General features: G+C 37.9%; 4 protein-coding genes across 6 annotated transcripts; 3 read left to right on the top strand and 1 right to left on the bottom strand.

Moving 5' to 3' along the window:
* Window positions 1–86: 86 nt before the first annotated feature.
* Window positions 87–1,801, top strand: LOC138139990 (3'-5' exonuclease-like). Its single transcript, XM_069060636.1, has 6 exons — window positions 87–258; window positions 309–430; window positions 483–704; window positions 1,265–1,406; window positions 1,459–1,560; window positions 1,615–1,801. Exons 1-6 carry the CDS (start codon window positions 190–192, stop codon window positions 1,669–1,671), a joined length of 714 nt encoding a protein of 237 aa, XP_068916737.1. The 5' UTR covers window positions 87–189; the 3' UTR covers window positions 1,672–1,801.
* Window positions 1,802–2,305: 504 nt separating this feature from the next.
* disp (dispatched) lies at window positions 2,306–7,631 on the top strand. Of its 3 annotated transcripts, XM_069060618.1 has the most exons (11): window positions 2,306–2,477; window positions 2,596–2,735; window positions 2,799–3,054; window positions 3,116–3,316; window positions 3,376–3,526; window positions 4,248–4,480; window positions 4,537–4,719; window positions 4,774–5,149; window positions 5,203–5,398; window positions 5,552–5,993; window positions 6,041–7,631. In XM_069060618.1, exons 3-11 carry the CDS (start codon window positions 2,911–2,913, stop codon window positions 7,436–7,438), a joined length of 3,324 nt encoding a protein of 1,107 aa, XP_068916719.1. In that variant the 5' UTR covers window positions 2,306–2,477; window positions 2,596–2,735; window positions 2,799–2,910; the 3' UTR covers window positions 7,439–7,631. The 3 variants fall into 3 exon arrangements, with proteins under 3 accessions (XP_068916719.1, XP_068916718.1, XP_068916720.1); XM_069060617.1 differs by lacking the exon at window positions 2,306–2,477 and having other exon boundaries at window positions 2,496–2,735; XM_069060619.1 differs by lacking the exon at window positions 2,306–2,477 and having other exon boundaries at window positions 2,496–2,735; window positions 4,774–4,996.
* A 231-nt stretch (window positions 7,632–7,862) lies between these two features.
* LOC138139989 (retinol dehydrogenase 11-like) lies at window positions 7,863–12,593 on the top strand. The gene is made up of 4 exons (XM_069060635.1): window positions 7,863–8,273; window positions 8,819–9,181; window positions 10,426–10,548; window positions 10,976–12,593. Exons 1-4 carry the CDS (start codon window positions 8,156–8,158, stop codon window positions 11,317–11,319), a joined length of 948 nt encoding a protein of 315 aa, XP_068916736.1. The 5' UTR covers window positions 7,863–8,155; the 3' UTR covers window positions 11,320–12,593.
* lgs (legless) lies at window positions 12,577–19,904 on the bottom strand. The gene is made up of 4 exons (XM_069060616.1): window positions 17,874–19,904; window positions 17,585–17,816; window positions 17,059–17,249; window positions 12,577–14,375 (listed from the first exon to the last, which is right to left on the bottom strand). Exons 1-4 carry the CDS (start codon window positions 19,462–19,464, stop codon window positions 12,982–12,984), a joined length of 3,408 nt encoding a protein of 1,135 aa, XP_068916717.1. The 5' UTR covers window positions 19,465–19,904; the 3' UTR covers window positions 12,577–12,981.
* Between the last annotated feature and the right edge of the window lie 291 nt (window positions 19,905–20,195).

A 20,195-nucleotide genomic window follows, 5' to 3' on the forward strand; every position in this document is an offset into this window, starting at 1 on the left:
GCTGTGATCTGTCACTTTTAAATGTATTCTTCAAATTTTAAACATCAGGGGTACCAACACCTCAGCGAGAAATCCCTAGAATTAACGGTTTTTTTGTTTGGGTCATTCAAATTCATAGTTCAAATTTGATGGGGTTATAGCGTTAACAGGTGCTAGTATATTTTTACTTTTGTGCAAATATACCATACAATGAGTGCAATTACTCCTCGCTATTCTATGAGATTGAGGTCATCAGTACCTGCAGAACAAAGAGAAACGGTATGTTCTATAATTGTTTTAAAATAACCTGTTGATTGTTGAGCTTCCAGATAAAATTACAAAAAGAGAAAGAAAAAAAAGAAGAAGCAAATCGACCGTTTATTCAATTCAAGGGCAAGATAAAGTACATAAGAGATTTTGTAGAATGTGCAATTATTTGTGACCACTTGGTGTAATATGAATGTTACAGTGAAATCCAGCCATTATGTTTTTTTAATTTTTAGTAATTTGGCTGATGCTGCTGCAGATTTACTTATAGTAGGTTTTGACATAGAATGGCCATTTTCTTTTCAAACAGGTTCTGGAAAAGTAGCATTAATTCAAATTAGTCCTGATTTAGACACTTGCTATCTTATTCAAATCAGTGACTTTAAAAGTGTGCCTAAAGGTTTGCCTATGTTTTTAGCCCATCCCAAAGTAAAAATAACTGGAGTAAACATAAAAAAGTAATTTTCTTATAATTCATATTATGTCTTAATAGTTTTTGTTCCATATTAATTGTCTTTCATGTCGACCACATTAAAAAAGTCATCCAAGTTACCTTCAAAAAACAAAATTTAGCACTGCATCATAGTTCATGTAACTTTTACATAAATACCTGTTATGAGAGACTTGTCACTTGTCTGTTATAAAGTAGGATTCAAGAATAAATGGTCTAAAGTAAAAACCATCTTGTAAAAATTGTGTAATACAATATTAGTATTTAGGTGCTTAACAAAGTACCTACCTACCAAATGACAGCAGTGACACTTCAACTAAGGCTTTAGGCTAAGACCCTAGCACTATATAAGAAACAATTGGTTGTGTATAGCACAGTACACACAAACAATTGTTTCTTATACTGTGTAAAAGTATAAGAAACAATTACATAGTTCTTATACTTAGTACAGTATCAAGAAGCAACTGTTGACTAGCTTTTGTTTTTCATAGGTAACTTTGATAGTATTGTTTTTTGATCATATGGTATAATTGAATTGTAATGATTTAGATAATATGATGATTTCAGTGATATTAGAAAATTATCAAGGGACTTCTCAGGATTTGATGGTGATAGAATAGTAGAGAATTGTATTGACAGTGGTGTTTTAGCCAATAAAATTTTACCATTTCAGCAACGATGGAGTATGGAAAAATTGATTGGATATTTGGTATTTTCAGCTTTTTTTGTGATTATTTTATGATTTACAAAATATGTTTTAGCTTAAAATGAAAATTAGCAAGGACAATAAAGTAAGAATGAGTAAATGGCACATAAGTCCTCTAAGTAAGGAACAATTAAATTATGCAGCCACAGATGCTTATGTAAGAAGACAACTGTTGCAGTCTAAAAATAGATTTACATCTGAATCATTTCAGGCTTCCTTGTTATTATATAACGAACTGAAAAGCAGGGAAGAGCAACAAGATAACTAAAATGAGCCTTTGCTGTGCGGAGATGAATTTTTATTAAGCAAAATTGGACTTTAGTAGTTGATCTTTTTCATTTGGACATTTAAGTTGTATACAATAAATGATCAAAAATACAAGTTTGTTTAATCAATAATCATGCATTTAATTAAGATGTCGTACGTCGTCTAAAAAAAATTTGGCGTGAAATTTTATGCAATGCGCGGCCGTTAAAAAAATGAAGTGTTCAGTACTTTGGCATGCAGAAAGTGAAATTATGCTTGTTAATTATTCACCGTCGACGTTTTGTTTCGTGAAAAATGAATTTTTCTTCGTGGAGTCGAAAAGTGATGCTCTCCTGAATTTAAAACGCCCATAAATAAAGACAGGTTCCGCCCTAACAAATTGAGTTATTTTGTTATGACTTAATAAAAATGGAAGTAAACAAAGTCCTTGAGCCCCGAAAGTTAATAAGTCACGTTCTCCCTTAACGTAACAAGTGCCTCTCGGCTTATAAAATGCTAATATAGAATAATGAAGTCAATCGATAATTTTTTGCCTGCGGTTTCCGCGTATAATTTATCAAGAGCAGTACATCCTAAAAATTTAAAATCAATACAGGAAAGTCGCTGGCTTAAGAAAAAGCCAGTACACCTTCAGAACACATCAGAATATTCTGCGATACTTTTCAGAGTGCACGGGTAGTAACCTTGACTTGTTGGTAGAAAAGTGTAGATGTGTCCTTGAAATATTGTATTTGTTTATAAACAGCTGACTTCCATCTCGTGTGGCCTTGAAAACACGCTAAAACTACCCCTGGTCGTGCGACATCGGTAAGTTTCGACGCGAGTTTCGTCACGAATTTTGCCGTAGTTATGAGATAAAAGTTGTTTTTTCGTGGTTTATTTGCTCAGGAGTCGGTTTGTTGGTCATCGGGAATGTTTATTTTAGGTCGGGTTATTTGATGTTGTTTCCGTGAATTGTTTGGTGCGAGCAAACGAAGCGGTCTCATTTCGTGGGTTAGTTTACCCGTTACCGCACCCGGCTGCCCGGACGAGCGATCCAGGGTGGCTTTGGCTACATGAAATAGGGTAATTGTTTTATTCGCCGACTCGATAATTCGCAGTGTATTTATAAAAAAAATTATGTTTCAGCCCTAAAATGACCGTTTTTACTACAAGTCAAAAGACGTTTTATAAATTAGAAGCAATTTTTCTACTTGGGACTAAAAGCAATTTCCAATGGTAAATGGATTGAACATTAAAAATGAATTTGAACTGGTTCGCACACATTATCGTCCATCACCCCTTCATTATTATATCAGCGGTGGCTGTTTTCTCTGGTACATGCCTGGTGATACCTTTTACACTAAAAACCAAGCCCTTTCGAGACTTTTCTGACCCCAAAATGGTAAGTCGCTCTGCATGAATTTTTAATTATTTTTAACACGATATTTTTCAAAATGTCGCAGGGCTTTTCCACCAGAGGAACAACTATATCAAATCGATTGACTGCTTGGAAAAATTTAGATGAATCAACTAAACCTTCAGGACAATTTGCCATTAACCCCAAAGATATTTTGATAAAGCGAAATGTAACAACATTTTATAAACCTAAAATTAAGAAAAGTGGAAAAAAGAAGAAAAACAAACAAAAAACTGAATTTTCTAAAGTATTCAACGTGTATAGTGCTTAGGAAACGGTAACACTTATAAAATTGTATCATTCTAGGTATTTATAAATGAAGCAAGTAATAATCGCTCCGACAATAGTTACGCGAATAATAATTGGAGAGCTTTAAAAAACATGTTGCACCCAAAAACTGCTGAAAATATCGTTATAAAGCCCATTGAACCTGAGGGATTTCGGTGTGGTTATCCTGGTGAGCTAAAAGTTTATAGAAATTTTTAGATTTAGACTTAGACATATTTTACTCATTTTGAATATTTTTAAGCATACGTATTTTTAAAAGTTTTTTATCACGTAGAATTGTAGTTTTATACTGTTTATTTTTATATTTTTTGAAATATTTGTGCATGCAATAGCAAAAGCCTGGTCAAGCTCTGTATTTCCTATATTTATTAAAACATTACCATTTTTATCAATTTATTGTTATTAATTAAACAAAAACAATTTTTAACTCAATCGATGTTTTCCACGTTTTAAAAAAACTTTATAAAACCAAACGGAACTGTAAAAATATCCCACACATCATGATCCCAAACAGATTTCGTCTCTTCACTATACACATATTAGTCCCAAAAATGCAGTGCCGTCGTTTTGCTTTTTAAACTGAATCAATCAAACACCACCAAAACTCAACTTCTTTTAACGTTGACCCTTAAAAGAGCACAACACAGTTTTATGGAGTCCCACGACAACCAAGGTAAGAACTGTTAAGTGTTAGAGTCAATCGACAATGGCACTGTATCTTTGGGAAGAGAAAACGTCTCGTGGTGTGTCATTAACTGAAACACCTGCCCGACCGCTAACGTTAGCAAACATTCTAGATGCAGTTTGTGCTAATAAAACATCTTACAGCCAACAGGAAATACTGTGTGCGTGCACACATATATATGTGTATATTAAATGTGTTGTTGCAGATGAACGATACGCTCACATAGTTTTAAAATCGAAATTTAACGACGATCTCTTCTCGCTGAAGCCGTTGCTGGCTTTGTGTCGTATCGAGCACGAGTTTATAGAGGCACGTTATTATAAAGATTTATGTGTTACTGCTGCTGATCGGGATTATCGTTCGAAGTGTTGTAAACCTTGGTCGTTAGCGAATTACATAGCAATTTTACACAATAGAACTTCGTGCTTAGCAATTACGGTATGACAGGTCGACCATCGACAAAAATGTATTTTTCAAACGCCATCAACTTGCAGGAAGAAGACGTTAACGCAACAAAAACCTTACTGATTAACTGTTCGCAATATTTTCATAAACTGCAATTGATGCCCGATTGCGTCGACAAAGGTTACTGTGATGCACCATCAGAATGCATTCGTCACGACGCCGTTTTTAACGTGCTTAATTTTTTAACAAGTACAACGTTTCTACCACCTAATGTACCACCACTTCGTCACTTTTTTAAATTACTTTTATTAAGTTTTTTATTTTAGAATACTCTCGAGAGTACAACGTTACAAGAAACAATGATATTTCTACCACTAGCTTGTAGTACAGCAATGTTACCTTATTATCATGAAATAATTAAAATGGATTTAGAATACGAAGGTATATCAGTTGTAGCAATGGAATTCGGAATAAAAGATGCGTTGTTTGACGAGTGCCTCTTACGGGACGCTTGGTTAATGACTTCTGGAGCCCTGTTTGTGTTACTATGTATGTGGCTATATACGGAATCATTGTTCCTGACTATCATGACAATAATTGCAATCATATTTTCATTGGGAATTTCGTATTTTATTTATATGCTCGTTTTTGAGCTTAGTTTCTTTCCATTCATGAATTTGCTAGCTATTATTGTTGCAATCGGTACGCTAATGCACTTAAAATAAATCCAAACAGATACTAATAAGACATTTCAGGTATTGGGGCAGACGATGCTTTTATATTTTGCAAAATTTGGCATACCGTCAAGGAGGAAAAAAATAGTTCAATTGTCAAATTAATGGGTGATACCTTCCATCATGCATTTTTTTCCATGTTTGTGACATCATTAACCACTTCAGTAGCTTTTCTAGCATCATACGCCAGTTCAGTTATCGCAATTTGTTGTTTTAGGTATTGCAAATATACAATATTACCAAATAAAATTGGGATCACGGTGTGTTTTAACAATTTTTTGTAATTCTAATCTAATTCGACCAGACTCGCCGTGATCCCAATTTTTTGAGTTGTGATGACGTGATGACCGATTAACAAATCTGTTTTTAGTATTTTTTCCGGAACTGCTGTAATAACAAACTTTTTATTGATGATAACATGGTTTCCTGCATGCGTTGTAATATGGGAACGTTCGTGTTGTTCGAATGTTGATTTAGCAAAGAGTTGTCTAATGGCATGTTTACAACGTTGGTGTTGTTCGAGATTTATCAAGCCCACTTGGAATCTCTCAACGACATGGCCAAAATGTTCATTGTTTGGAAGAATATGGAGCTCCAAGGAACGTTTCTTGCTAGACAGTGTTGTCAATTTCAGATACATATGGTTAGCTGTATTGTCCACGATAGCTTTAATAAGTACTATCATAGTGATTTACTATCCGAAATTTCAACTACCAGATTCATCCGAATTTCAACTGTTCGATAGCTCACATCCATTCGAACAGTACGACTTCAAATATAAAAATCACTTCTGGTTCAAGCGCGAAGAAAGGGTAAGGTTCTCATTGTTGTTTGTGTTGTTTTTAATTTTGATTTTCAGTTGAGTCTCGAGGTGGGCGTGAATTTTAAATTACCGCTGCGATTCGTGTGGGGAGTCCTTCCCGAGGATAACGGCGATCACTTGAATCCTGAAAGTTTGGGTAAATTGGTTTTGGACCCGGAATTCGATATATCTCAGCCCGAATCGCAAGTTTGGCTTTTGAAATTTTGCCGTGATCTTCACCGTCAACCATTTTTTCAACCGACATTCGGACCCATTTTGCCAAACTGTTTTATAGAAACCTTTATCAAGTCAATGCAAAGAGAATGCGTCGATTCGTTTTCTTTCAGAGATCGCTCACCGTGTTGTAAAACATCCAAATTTCCGTACAACAGCAGTGTGTTCTATGAATGCATCGTTGAAGAAATGACAGATATTTATGAAACACCTAGTCAATATTTAATACCTGGAATGGCCGGTCCTAAATTTTCTAAAGACCAATTTCCGACAATAAAAGCTGTTATTGTAGAGTACGATAGTAATTATAGTTATTCAATGTCTTATGAGTATATGCATGAATTTTACACTAAGGTAGAAAAATGGATGAGCGAAGAGTTGAAAACTGCTCCAAAAACCATGAAAAATGGTTGGTTTATCAGCGAACTAGAGTTCTACGACCTACAAAGGGAATTATCAGAAAATACTATATTAGCAATTATAGTGTCAATGGGATTAGCGTTAATAGTATTGCTTTTATCAACATTGAATATTTTGACAAGTTTATACGCGATATTAACTATAACATGCAGTATTTTTGTAACTGTTGCAGTATTAGTTTTGTTAGGATGGAAATTGAACATTTTGGAATCTATAACTGTATCCACAGCTATAGGTCTTACTGTAGATTTTAGTTTACATTACACTGTGAATTATAGATTGTGTCCACTCGCTATAGCAGATGAAAGAATAGCTGCTACAAAATATGCATTATCGTACATGGCAGGACCTGTATTGATGGCAGCGTTAACAACCGGAGCAGCTGGTGCGTTCATGATGCCCTCTTTAATTCTGCCGTACATACAAGTCGGAGTATTCCTTGTAACTGTAATGAGTGTTAGTTGGATATATGCCACATTCCACCTGGGCGCCATGTTGGCCATTATTGGACCCCAGAATCAGTTCGGCCAATTCCACTATTCCAAGCTTAGCTGTTGTCCTTCCAGTAAATCAAAGACGTCCTCTAGCGAGAGAAATCGTCCTGTTAACTCCTCTCTGTCAGATACTCACGAATTAGATTCGTTAACTTGCAAGAGTGGAGTTAGGCCTGTACCGAGGGCTTTACAAAGGTCCTTAAGTAGTGGCGGTGTCGGCAAAAACAACCCAAATAGGTATGTCTTTACAGATCAGTCACCATCCGCCACCAGCGCCATTACTATTATCATGGCCGATGACAATTAAATGTAACATTAGGACTAAATGTTCTGTGATATACTCTGTATTTCTTTTTTATTTTTATTTCGATTTATTACATAAATGCTCTTTCAACAACTATCATTTACCTTTGTTCAAATGGCATTTACGTAACAAATAAACATAAATATATTATATATATACATACATATATAATTATAGACAGACATATTTAAAACCACTAGTTTTTCTGTTCATTCCACATTTTATCCTACTCTACACGTCCGATTTTTCCCTAAATGCTCGACTATCACATTAAAAAAACATTTACGATTTTACAAAAAAAAATGCATTTTTTTTTGCTTTACTGAAAAGCCTGACTGATTACGAAAATGCAATTTTTGTATGCTTGTTCTAAATCTAATCGGTGCGCTTGTTAATTAAAAAAGACGTAGGTAAGTGCTTCTGTTAAATTACGTTCTGCAAGGTGCTTATCGACTTATTCTAAACAAAAGGTGGTGTCACACAGGTGTGCGTGTGTGATAGCTTATCGTGGATAGTTCACCGTGCGCAACCATCTCTCTCGCAACTGTAAAATGCTCAAAAGCAAAGAACCGAGAAGCGCTCACTATTTACAGTTTCGCCATCATTTTCGTCGGCCTCATTTCTAGGCAATTCGAATCTCACTAGTGAACGACACAGTGAAAAGTTGTGGTCTTGACCTACACCGACAATCTGTATTAACATTCCAACTGTTGACGCAGAATGGGGTTGTTCAGTGCAAAATGCATGTCCAAGACACGTCTAGATGGGAAAACGGCAATTATTACCGGTGCCAATTCGGGAATTGGAAAAGAAACTGCCAAAGATTTTTTCAAACGAGGTAAATGTGCTAATTGTGTTAACACGTTCATTATGAAGAAGCGATTTGAAATTAGAAAAAAGTGTCTGGATTATTGAGCGTATAGTGAACGTGTTAATTAATTTTACTCGTTATTCCTTTATTAAATATACCTTTTTTTTTTCAATTGTAAATAAACAAATAAATTTGTTTAGTATTTATATGTTTATTACTAATTATGTATTAATTATTTGTTGGTAGTCTTTCTATTAAACCGTTTAAATAACAAAATTGATTAAACTGTGCAGATACAGGTTGAAACTTATTTTTCAATTACAAACTTGTGCATGATCTTATCTTGGTGATTTGAATCTATTTCTGCGATTAAGTCATTGTCAAATAATGACAAACATTTTTGACGCAAATCAAAATCAAAAAACCACTTCTTAATTTATTTCACAATAAACATAAAAAGCAGTTTCTGGGGCACAATTTGTATAATACTCCATTCGATATGTTGTCCAACGTGATTTTTAGAAATAAAGTTGATTCTAGCGTAGCTTTTGACAATGACCACTTAATTCCAGGAGCTCGAGTAATTGTGGCGTGCAGAAATTTAGATAAAGCCAATGAAGCGGTTGCAGATATCAAAAAACAATGCGCAAATTGTGAAAATGTGGGCGAAATGCACGTGACAAAACTGGACTTGACGAGTTTGAATTCTGTACGAATTTGCGCAAAAACAATTTTGGAATCGGAAGGGAACATAAATCTGCTGATCAACAATGCCGGAGTTATGATGTGCCCGGAAAGCAGGACCGAAGATGATTTCGAAATGCAATTCGGAACGAATCACTTGGGACATTTCCTCCTGACGATGTTACTGCTGCCCAAAATTTGTCAAAGTACACCCGCAAGAATCGTCAACGTGTCCTCGGTTGCTCACAAATGTAAGTGCGTTAATTTAAGTGTCCAACACAAAAACCAGATTTTTTGTTAACATTAAAATGACGTTTTTATTCTTGATGGGAAAAATCTTGCGTTGTCATTGGTATTATACAACGTGTCTCAGAAATAAGTACCTACATTAATTTTAACTGGTAATTAACTCGTTAATAGCAACAATATATTTAAATATATTTTTTTCCTAAACCTTGAAGTTATCCAATTAATTTTTTTTTAAAGATTTGGCACACATTTCGTTACCCGCCTATGGGGATTATTTGTTTCGCCGATGCCGATAGGGAAGAACAAAAAACAAATGCAAGAAAACTTTCACTTGTTTTTTGCTGCGCCCGTTGCTGTGACCTATAATGATAAGGGTGGAGGAGAAAAAAGAGAATCATATAATTTTAATAACAAATATTTTAAACTAATGAATCGCCCATACCAAAGATAATGATAAAAAAAAAAGTGTACTAATCCGTAAAAGTTCCCACGAAGTAATCAGAGTAATCACTAATCATTACAAGAAGTGTTCAAAGGGGCTCCCGTTATTGTCAATACAATAATGAAGGCGCCGATGAAACGATTCTTCCACTCTTTCCAGCATTCCTCTGTTATTGCGAATTATTGTGGCAGCATTTCCTACCTGTTCATTTAAAACTTCAATTTATACCAAGTCCTTCACGTAGCTCTAGAAGAAGAAGTCGGACGGAAATTCTCTGGGCACGAGGAGCACTCCCACACATTTCACACACAACACAATACAATCATACACTATCTATGTATTCAATATTCGAAAATAAACGTTCCATTTTCACAAAATTTTAGCTCAAATCACAAAATCAACACGTAAACACCTGCCTTTTGTGGTGGTATAAAACTAACTAAAAATGTAATCCTCTTGTCTCTACCTCGGCCACGCAGCGAAAAAACTTTATTCTAAAAACACAATGTTTGGCGCCGATTTTACAAAAAATATTATATCACGGTTACTGTCATTGGGTTATATAACTAGAAATATAGACAGCTCGTTAATTTATGAGAGGGTAAAATACTGAAATGAAAATTAGATTTCGAAAAAATGGTAGGTACATAACAATGTTGTTCTTGAAGAGATCTGTCTCTGGTTAAAATTAATGTACCTACTTATTTCTGAGACACCTTGTATAACGCCAGCAAAAATATTTTTTCAAATGAATAATGGTAAATTCATAATTGCATGTTATTAACAGTAAACTATTTGTTTCAGATGGTTGCATAGATTTCGATGATTTAAACTGGCAGAAACGTAATTATAGTGCTATCGGTGCTTATCAACAAAGCAAGTTAGCGAATGTTTTATTCAGCAAAGAGATTGCAAGAAAACTGGAAGGTAAATAAAAACGAACGGAAACAGATTACGAACGTGGTATGTTGAATGTTACTCTGGGCTAGGTAAAATTGGGGAGGTTTCAGTTCTGCAAAAATCAAAGAAAATGGGTTAGCGAGTTTTTTTTTTACAAATTTTTCATTCCATGGTGGTGATGATTTTTAGATCTCCCAATTCCTCTTGGGCCAAAAATTTCAGGATACTGAGTTTTTATTTATTTTGAAGCATTTTTTAGTCTAGGCCCAAAACGAAATGCCATTTTGAGTGATCTAAAATTTCCTCGTTGTGTTTTAACAAGATTCTGGGGGGTTTCGTTTTAAACAATTTTTGAACGACCAATTTCCCCTGGTCCGGAAGTAGGTACCACCACGAAACGAAGTGTTGAAACCACTCGATCGTGATGAATTCTTAATGGCAAATAATTTTACAGAAGCTGCGGTAAATGGAGTCACGGTGTATTCCTTGCATCCCGGGGTCATCGCAACGGAGCTTGGCCGCCATTTGGACTCGATTTATTTCCGCGGTTTTCGGTGGATTTTAGGCGTTTTTGCGACACCTTTCATGAAAACGCCAGAACAGGGAGCACAAACGACGATTTATTGTGCGGTGGACGAAAAATGTGCCGATCAAAGTGGACTCTACTATTCAAATTGTGCAGTCGCGAGTGTCGCACAAAATGGAAAAAACGCGATAGACGCTGAGCGGCTTTGGGTAAAGAGCTTAGAACTTGTGGGGCTTGACAAAGACTATAATCCCTTCAAACAAATAAATTGAATCAATTTTAAGTTAATTACGTACCTCTAAATAGACTCGATCGGATTTAATCAAAAAACAAAACGCAATTATAGCAGGTGATAAATTCGCACTTCCATGACACCTCGAGCTAATAAATGCACTGACACAAGCTATATTGCTTTTACGCGATATTTATAAAATCAATATACTTCTGTTTACATTATAAGAAAGTTTCAATTTCATCAAGATACCACCAGAGACAACAAAAATTCGAAATGTGTCGCTGCATTTTAAAAGGCTCGAGAATATTTACAGAACGATCTGACTGTTGTCAGATACTATTTTTCTACTACATATTTTGAAAAATGTTTTGTGCCTTTTTGGAAAAATCGTACCGTCATTATTAGCCCTCCACATGAAAATCTCGTACTCCTTTAAAAAATCAAATTCCCCCTCAAAAACAAAATTTACCGTAAAAGTAATGTCGCACATTATTCGTTTTGTAGAAGATAAAGTTCTTTTCCACGCACGTTTTTATGTTTCCAAAAGAACGAGACGAACACAGACCAAATAAATGGATATTACATACCATCATGTCTGGGGTTTCCCAGACTTTTTTAACAATTCTACTCAATATGTAGTACGTGCAACACACGTAAAACAAGTGAAACTGTTGATGAGATGCGCAGTCTATCGATTTAGATATGCATTACTTAGTACACATCGCGTTTAATGTGAAACGTATGAAACCAAATCGGTTGGAAAATTTGATGTTTCAGGGCTACACGACGAAATTTCAACTAAAACATGCTCTTTCCAATTTCCATATTAAAACGCTTCGTACGGCTTCAAATTTGTTAAGTAAATGTGTAACAAATTTTGTTTGTTGTGACGTCATTGCTACTGAATATTCAGGGCACGTTAAAATTAAACTGTCATGTTTTCAATCTCTTGTGGTTTATCTCTTCTGATATTTCGTGCGTATTACAAGAGTCTGGTTTCACGTTTTTATTTATTTCATATTCAGACGTGAAATTATGTATTCGAGATGTACTCGTTAGCCTGGGATCGAGAATCCAGTTATTGGGGAGGGTTGAGGGGGTATTCCGGTTTTCGAGACCGACACCAATATGAAGTGGTGTAAATAAAACTCGTGGATGTTGTATTGTACACGAGTCATTTAAATATTGTGGGGAGTGAATTTTTGAGTTGTTAATCTTAGCGGTTTCGATTGACCGCGGAGTCGAATGACGAATCCGATGTATACATAACTGGTAAAATAAAAAAAACAGAATATATAATATAGAATTTTATTGTTATCATTTCATTCATGATTACTCATAAAATGTACAATAAAATGAATAACAGATGGATAGAAACAAATTATATGAGCAATAGTGAAATCTCTGTCATAAAAAGGACCAAGCAAGTCCAACACTTAATGATTATTCTAAAGTCTTTCTAGTTTATGGCAAATATACAAATCCAGAATAGCGTAAGTATTCAGGTGAATAGAGCCCTTGGGGGCAGGCAGCTTTGTACATGAACAGTGGATGCCAACCCTTAACTGCACTTGAATTCGATGCGTACACACGAAAATGTACAAAATTAACCTCACATAGTTATTATTGCCAGATTACTCATTAGTAATATCAAAAATAAACCAAAATACTCTGTTACACACACTCAGCACCACAATTGCTATTTGGGATTAAAGTACGGAGGTTGTTGAGTGTGCGGGGGTCCGGGTCCGGGCCCCATGGCTTGGCCCCCCATTTGGCTCCTTGTCCCGGTCGCGTACAGTTGCTGTTGGAAGTTATGGTACTGCTGAGCGTAGTTAGGATCTGAAGTAGTTGGCCCCACGAAGGGAGAATTTTTAAAGGTGTTGTTCTGCCCCATCGACGGCGGTAGCGGTTGGCTGGCGTCCGGTGCCCCCATTCCCATCGGGCTCCCCTTGGGACCGCTGACGAACATCTGGGCGTTGGGATTACCCATGTTGGGGCCCGGATTGAACATCTCCGGGCCCCCGGGAGCCGGTCCGTTGAAGCCCATCTGAGGCATCCTCATCATGCCGGGGGGTCTCATCGGTCCCCTCATCATGGGAAGCATCCCCGCCGGCATGCCCATGTTGCCACCCATCATGGGTCCGGCGCCGTTCCCCAACGGACCCCCCATCATCGGGTCCGGCTGCATCGGCCCGTCCATGTGCCCCATGTGCGGGGGCATCGGACCTCCGGGACCTTGCATCGGACCGTTGTTGGGGAAGTATTGTAAATTTTGCGTCGGCATCTTCGAATCCATGTTGGCCAACGGATTTGCGAACCTCTGGAGGAAGTCGAGACTAGGCGGCCCCCGAGGTCCCGGGGCGTTGCCCACTTGGGGCTTCGCCGGGAGATATTGTATCGTGTTTGGCGCGTTCGGTTTGACTTGTACGTTGGCTCCGTTGTAGGGATTCGGCCCCGGTGGGCGACCCATCATCCTCGGCATAGGCATATGGTTAGGAAAGGCACCTGGCAGTTTTGGCGAAAGAGAGCGGATAGGGGCCATGGGCGAGTTCGGGTGGAACCCGTGAGGCGGGCCCTGCATGCCCATGCCCATCATGCCCGGACCTTGGTCCATGTCGGGCATGTTGTGGCAGCCGCCCATGTCCATCATCTGCATCGACGGTGAACCGAAGTTCATCATGCCCGGCCCTTGATTGCCTTGGCCGTTAAGCGAACTCGCCACGCTGTTCGTCAACTGTTGACTCATCTGCGCTAGCGAAGATATCGGATCGAAGTGTGACACTTTCGCGTTGCCGGACATGGTGCTTGTACAGTTCGGATTTAGAGGCACGTTATCGCCACGAGCACAGTAATTCGGAAGTTCCAACGGACTCGGCTTGCCCGATGGCGAAACGTTTACGAAACCTCCTCCTATCTTAGCACCTGGAGAAGCGTTCGGACCCGGAAAGCGAGGAACATCCATCATGTGGGGGCTTGGAGTAGGAAACAGGTCACCTTTCAGTGGATCGGACGTCGGGCCGGGAGCTGTCTGCGGGCTCAGACCGGGCGCTGAAGTCGGCCCCGGACCAGTAAGTCGCTGAGATTTATCACCTAATAAAACGACACAATCAACGTTTTAAATCCTACTACGAGTACCATCATTCGACGTGCGTACTTTACGTACGCACAAAATACCGACTATTCTCTTTTTCTCAAACGTTAACACCAACAATAATAATAATAATAATAATAACAACAACGTCTCTGATCGTTATTCCCTAACATCTGGTGTGCCCCAAGGCTCATACCTGGCTCCGCTGTTCCTTCTATTATTAATTAACGATACTATAAATATCATCTTTGTTTGCTCTGACAACCTACAATTTATTACATCACAAAATCGAGTCCATCTCGTACTGTCACTTCTTGCAAAAAAAAAAAAATATCGTCAGTGACTCGGTGATAAAAACCGACTGGACAAATATCGTAGTTTGGTTTCAAAACAAATTTTTATGTACGTATTATGCATGTAAATAAAACCGGAGTGTCTTGTCTGTTGTTGCGATGTTTAAACCTACTTTTTCTGGATTACTTAAGCAATAAATTTTCTTTAACCAAAGTCAATTAAAACGAAAAATGTCAGACCGTGTTCCGCATTCACTTTCATCACGATATGAACTCGAGGAGCTGAGCATCAATGACAAACCTGTGTCGAGTACGTCGTGGTGTAGTGAGCTCGTCTCGCTTATTCCCGGTTCGTCGATTTTATCTGAACGGTGTACGATCGTGTCACTTAATGTTTACGTTACAATATTAAACATCAGAAATTAATTTTTAATTTAATTCTTACTTTAAGTTCTTTGTGGTCCAACTTGTCAAGTTGATTTTTGTAAACAAACTTTTTTTTTAATTTACTGTGGCTACTTTACACCTTAAGTAAATTTTTGTTTAAGGATCACATTGTAGATATTGTTTGAAGGGCTCTCAAAACTTGTGGTTTTACTATAGAAATCGTAAACAGTTTTCAACGTTCTTACAACGAATACGTTGTATTTTCTGTAATTTAGATCCAAATTTGAACATGCTGTTCTAATTTGGTTTCGAATCGTACATTCACGAAATCGAATTTGTTCCGTTATTTGATGCGTTCTATATCCTGAGCAAGGACGCGATCATTATTTATTATTAAACAGATTTTCCTACATATCGTTACAAATTCGACACAACACAATAGAACTCGAGCTTCTACATAATTTATCAAAAAATAGTATCGACTGCTCCTGGCTCTTAAATAAAAATAATTTTCTCGTTCCGTGTTTCAACTCACGTACGACTCTCATTCTTTACTCTCCAGCATGCGAATTTTAATTTGATTCTGATGAACTTTGTATTTTATGTTTTTGTATGTTTTGTATATTTTTTGTATTTTTATTTTTCAAAAATAAAGACTATGATTATTATTACGTGCAGTACTCGATACGGTGAAACCATGAATCATTCATTATTCCCGTCACGTTCGTTTTCCTTCATTCAACGTTTTTATTTCAAACAAAATATGTGGAGGTTTCATTATATGATTTTTTTTTAACGTCACTGTAAATCAATCAACACATTTGCCCCAAACATTAAAGTAAAAATATTCCGATTACGACGTTTCTTTTATAACAGATTTAAAAAAAATATATGTGACAAAAACTCTCAAAACACGACACGACGTCCTTACATTCGCATAAATTGCATTGACGAATTATTTTATTTGAATAAAATTTGCGTCTCCTTCTAAATTTAAAATTCTTTAAAATAATTCTGTCAACGTGCGTTCTGCTCAAAGGGGTCTGCCAAAATCTGGTTGTTCCGCACAAGATTACGATAGGTGCAGAATGAATCCGCGTCATGTGTGTACGTTATCGGGATACCACATTTTGCTGCAATCCCGGAACTGATCAGAACAGAATCCAAACGTACACATCCGTAACAGATATTTAAAAAAAATCATTTCCTGGTCATATTTGCAATCTGGAACGCATGAATTTGTTTTACAGTCTTGATCTCTATTTTTGTCAAATTTAGATTCTTTCAAACATCTCCAATCCTTCGAAAAAGTTTCAAAAACATCCAACAGTGTCAATATGTACTCATTTTTACCGCTTGTTAATTAGCTTAACTAGATTTTAGATTAAACTAACCAGTAAATATACTGCTACTGGTTTTTTCTTTTATCTTTCAACAAGACGTACTCGTACTAAGTCATTTTATACGCAACTCACACCAGGGACACTCGACAGCCAATTATGATGGACTTGAATAGTCTGGCTTTAAACATTATTAATGACGTTAAAGAAATAAACTAGGCAAAAATGAATAGGGAATTTTTCCATTTTTGAATTTTTTATAAATTCTGTTTAAAATTTATAATGAAATGTGTTAGAAATATATAAATATGCACATTAGATGGAATGTTTCAAGTACCTGGAACATTTTAAATTTATCTAGTGTTTAAGAATACATGGGAGGATTGGGGCAATTATTATTTTGCTTTCTAAGAAAAATTGTGGAATTCCCTATTCAGTTTTGGCTAGTTTATTTTTTCTTGATTTAACTCGTTCATCGTAGACCAGGATTTCAAAATAGACGATTAAATTAAATAACGTAAAAAATCTGGACGTTAATATTTGAGTATGTAATTGAAAAATGTTCTCGTCTCTAGAAGAACATTACAAAGCGATAGGTAAATTTTTATTTAACTTTCTTGGTTTTATATTTTGGTGTTTTCATAAACGGGCTATCAAAATACCTGTAGAAGAAGCTGAGGGAGTATGAGGACTTGGTATTTGAAATCGACATCCTTCAGAGGACACACCGGGCGTAGGAGGAAACCTGGGTCCTACGTCTATTGATGTAGGAGTATTAGGTCCTGATATTCTAGTGTGAGGAAGATCAGTTGTATTGCCTGGAAATCCACTGTCAAGAGTTGTTGCCAGAATACTACAAAATAAACGACAATTAATAAAAAATAAACAAATAAATTTAAGTGTTTTATTTCATTTTTGGAAATATGCTAGACATCAGTTATAAGTTCTCTCATTGGAAAGAGTAAACTCGCTAAAAAAATAGGTTGAACGAACTGTAATGCAGTTCCTTAATTTTTTACTTGAACTTTCTTTAATCAAAATTAGAAATTCGTCTGCGACTTGGACTTAGAATATTTCCAAAGTACGAGTAGTTTTTAACAATCGAAATAAAAATACGGTGCAAAACTTTAAAGATATTTGACATCTTTTGGTAATTTATGAAATGCATTAAAAAAAATGTGTTCTTACGGAGGAGAAATCATATTTCGCTCTTTGAGACTTGTATTTGGTTGTTTTTGTATGATCAGTTCCTGGCCTTCGAACGTGTTGAGGTACTGAATTTGTTGCGGTGACGGAACAGGCATGAGATTAGGCTCCTTGCCCCCGGCTGTGGGGGTTGTCGAACATGAAGTTGTACATGTGTTCATTTGCTGTTTTTGTTGTGCCATTGACTGGAGGGTGCGCCCAAACATTCCATCAACTAGACAAAAATCGACATCAAGAAAGATCAGAGTGAGGGGAAGACGTCCGAACAAACCTGAAGACTGATGGGTTGATGTGGGTTCGGTGTTACTGCTATTTACACTGGGAGACAGATGTGACGAGACGGGCGTGCCAGGATTGCTGTGGTTATGTCGGGGGGCGGAAGGAGAGTCTTGTGATGTGGGGCTTTGTCCGGTGCTGACGTGTCGGCCGAGTCCGAACTGTCGGTTGGGATCGGCGGGCGAATTCAGGGCTGACGAGGCCCTCGGCGAGGGTAAGGACAGGTTCGACGTGGGATTGTTGGGCGAGGCGGGACTGGGGCTTTGCAGCGCGATCGGCACGCTGGCCGATCTGGGTGTCTGGTGGTACGGCGGAGGTGGCCCTTGGAGGCGGGGCCCGGTACCGGACATGCCGCGAGGCCCGGCGGGGGCGTTGGGGGCAGAGCAGGCGGGAGCGCCGGAACTTACTGGACCGATGGGCACCCCCGGACCTGGGGGTCTGCCGTCCGGCTTCATCTTCCGGTCCTCGAATTGGTGTTGCATCTTGAGCCATTCTATTTGATTAGACATGAGTTGAGTGTTGGGTGGAGCCGGGCCTGTTGGCATCATGTTGTGAGGCAGATCTATGGCACTGGCGCTTCCCGGGGGTGGTTGGCCGTCCATGGTTTGGTTTTCGGGGAAGAGCATTTGTTGCATTTTGCGAATTGTCGCTAACTGTTCTTCACGGTGCTGCCGTTGCTGGGGGGTGAGGTTCTCATCAGGCACTTTAACGCCCTGCAGTGAGGGCTGAACGTTTGAGAGGGAAGGACTACAAGCGTCCATGTCGGGACCGACGTCCGGCAAACCGTTGCTGACGCCTTCCAGTCCTTCAAGGTGATGATTGTTCTTCTGATCCCAGGGCAAATCGCCGTCGCCCAGACCAATCTCGTCGAGGCCGTCGGGGCCCAAGAAATTGTCAATGGAAGGCTGATTTTTGGGGCCCAAACCGGGACTACGCGTGCAGCCCTTGTTTTTCATCATGGCTAAGTTATTTAGCCATTGCGCGGGATTCTGGCGATTGAACTGAGTCACTTTGAGAGGGTTCTTCTCCAGGTACTTTTTGGTGCCCGGTTGGGCGCAGTGGTAGGCAATAATGGATGGGTACCGACCTTGTAGCACTTCATCAGCACCGGTGTTCGCCAGCACTGTTGAAAATACAAATATCTGGCTTTGTTGCTGCATATATTGCACTTCCATGCTGCCAGGTTGTTTGTTGATGACATTGCTAGCCAAAGGCTGAACTCCATCAGGTGGTGTAGGATGTGGAGGTGGGCCGGACAGTCCTAAGGAGAACGCATCTCCGGGCAGTTCACTGTCGATGCACTCTTCCGTTTTTAGTGTCAAATTGGCTGGGTCTGTTGCTGAAGTGGTCTCCTCACCTTCGGTCTTCCTCTCAGTTCCAGTCTGTAGAGAGCCCGTGTTTGTGGAGCCAATAATTCCCCCGTTCTTTGTGACAGGACGACCAGGCTCCTTTTTGACTGAACAGTTGCTCCCTGCTGCTTCATCTTCTTTCTTAATACGAACATCCGTACTTGATGTCTCTTTGTCGGAACTCCCGGGTTCCTCCTTCACGCTATCCGACCCTTTCTCGTGCTTTTCTTTTATCATCTCGTATTTTTATCACATACCCCTTCCTTTCATGCTGTATACACACTAACACTGCACTTGTATCATGTCCAAAACCGCGCTAAGTCCTTTATTCGAGCACTAACGTTTATTTTGAACCATTCCGTTTATTGGAATACCACTAAATTATCTTTCATATCACATATGTTCTAATGTTTTTATTTGCATTCCATCATTTTTTATTTTCATCTCTTAACCAAATTTGAAGAGACGCATACAAGGTGTTCTGGGCCCTCTTACCATTGCACAAACACTAAAAATGGAAGATTTTAATCCTCTGCTACCATATATTTCTAATGACATGTATGATTGTTATAATTTTAACATTTAGACCATAATAAAAACTTTTAACAAAAATCTCACATCACAAAATGCCAAACTGTCCACACGCGTTGTTACCAACTTTGACATTTTTCACCAAAGTTTAAACGTCAAATGTTACTAGCGTGCAGCACCATTTTTAAAAATGCACGCACTTGAAACTTTTCTGAATCACGTATATAAAAAATGTATTAATTTAAACAATGCGATCAACAAAATTTTATAGAAAAACACTAAATTAAGCATTAGTTACACATTTACGATGAAATTACCGAAATCTAAATTAATTATTGTTGTTTAAATGGAAACAATAATTTTTAATTGAAAAGCATCCTTATCATATTATTTGGCAATTCATTGGAAATTAAAAATCATTCTGATTACACGTACGA

The sequence above is a fragment of the Tenebrio molitor genome, chromosome X, assembly GCF_963966145.1.
Source record: "Tenebrio molitor chromosome X, icTenMoli1.1, whole genome shotgun sequence".
Classification (NCBI taxonomy): Eukaryota; Metazoa; Arthropoda; class Insecta; order Coleoptera; family Tenebrionidae; genus Tenebrio; species Tenebrio molitor.

Bases quoted from the DNA above. Each gene is read 5' to 3' on its own strand.
- LOC138139990 (XM_069060636.1), top strand. From the start codon at position 190: ATGAGTGCAATTACTCCTCGCTATTCTATGAGATTGAGGTCATCAGTA. The intron at 259-308 runs GTATGTTCTATA...TTGAGCTTCCAG, and splicing joins CTGCAGAACAAAGAGAAACG to ATAAAATTACAAAAAGAGAA. The intron at 1,561-1,614 runs GTAAGAAGACAA...GAATCATTTCAG, and splicing joins ATGCAGCCACAGATGCTTAT to GCTTCCTTGTTATTATATAA.
- disp (XM_069060618.1), top strand. From the start codon at position 2,911: ATGAATTTGAACTGGTTCGCACACATTATCGTCCATCACCCCTTCATT. The intron at 5,150-5,202 runs GTACGCTAATGC...AAGACATTTCAG, and splicing joins AGCTATTATTGTTGCAATCG to GTATTGGGGCAGACGATGCT. The intron at 5,994-6,040 runs GTAAGGTTCTCA...TTTGATTTTCAG, and splicing joins GGTTCAAGCGCGAAGAAAGG to TTGAGTCTCGAGGTGGGCGT.
- LOC138139989 (XM_069060635.1), top strand. From the start codon at position 8,156: ATGGGGTTGTTCAGTGCAAAATGCATGTCCAAGACACGTCTAGATGGG. The intron at 8,274-8,818 runs GTAAATGTGCTA...ACTTAATTCCAG, and splicing joins CAAAGATTTTTTCAAACGAG to GAGCTCGAGTAATTGTGGCG. The intron at 10,549-10,975 runs GTAAATAAAAAC...ATAATTTTACAG, and splicing joins GATTGCAAGAAAACTGGAAG to AAGCTGCGGTAAATGGAGTC.
- lgs (XM_069060616.1), bottom strand. From the start codon at position 19,464: ATGATAAAAGAAAAGCACGAGAAAGGGTCGGATAGCGTGAAGGAGGAA. The intron at 17,250-17,584 runs GTAAGAACACAT...TTTATTTTGTAG, and splicing joins CGAAATATGATTTCTCCTCC to TATTCTGGCAACAACTCTTG. The intron at 14,376-17,058 runs GTATTTTGATAG...TCGTTTTATTAG, and splicing joins TCCCTCAGCTTCTTCTACAG to GTGATAAATCTCAGCGACTT.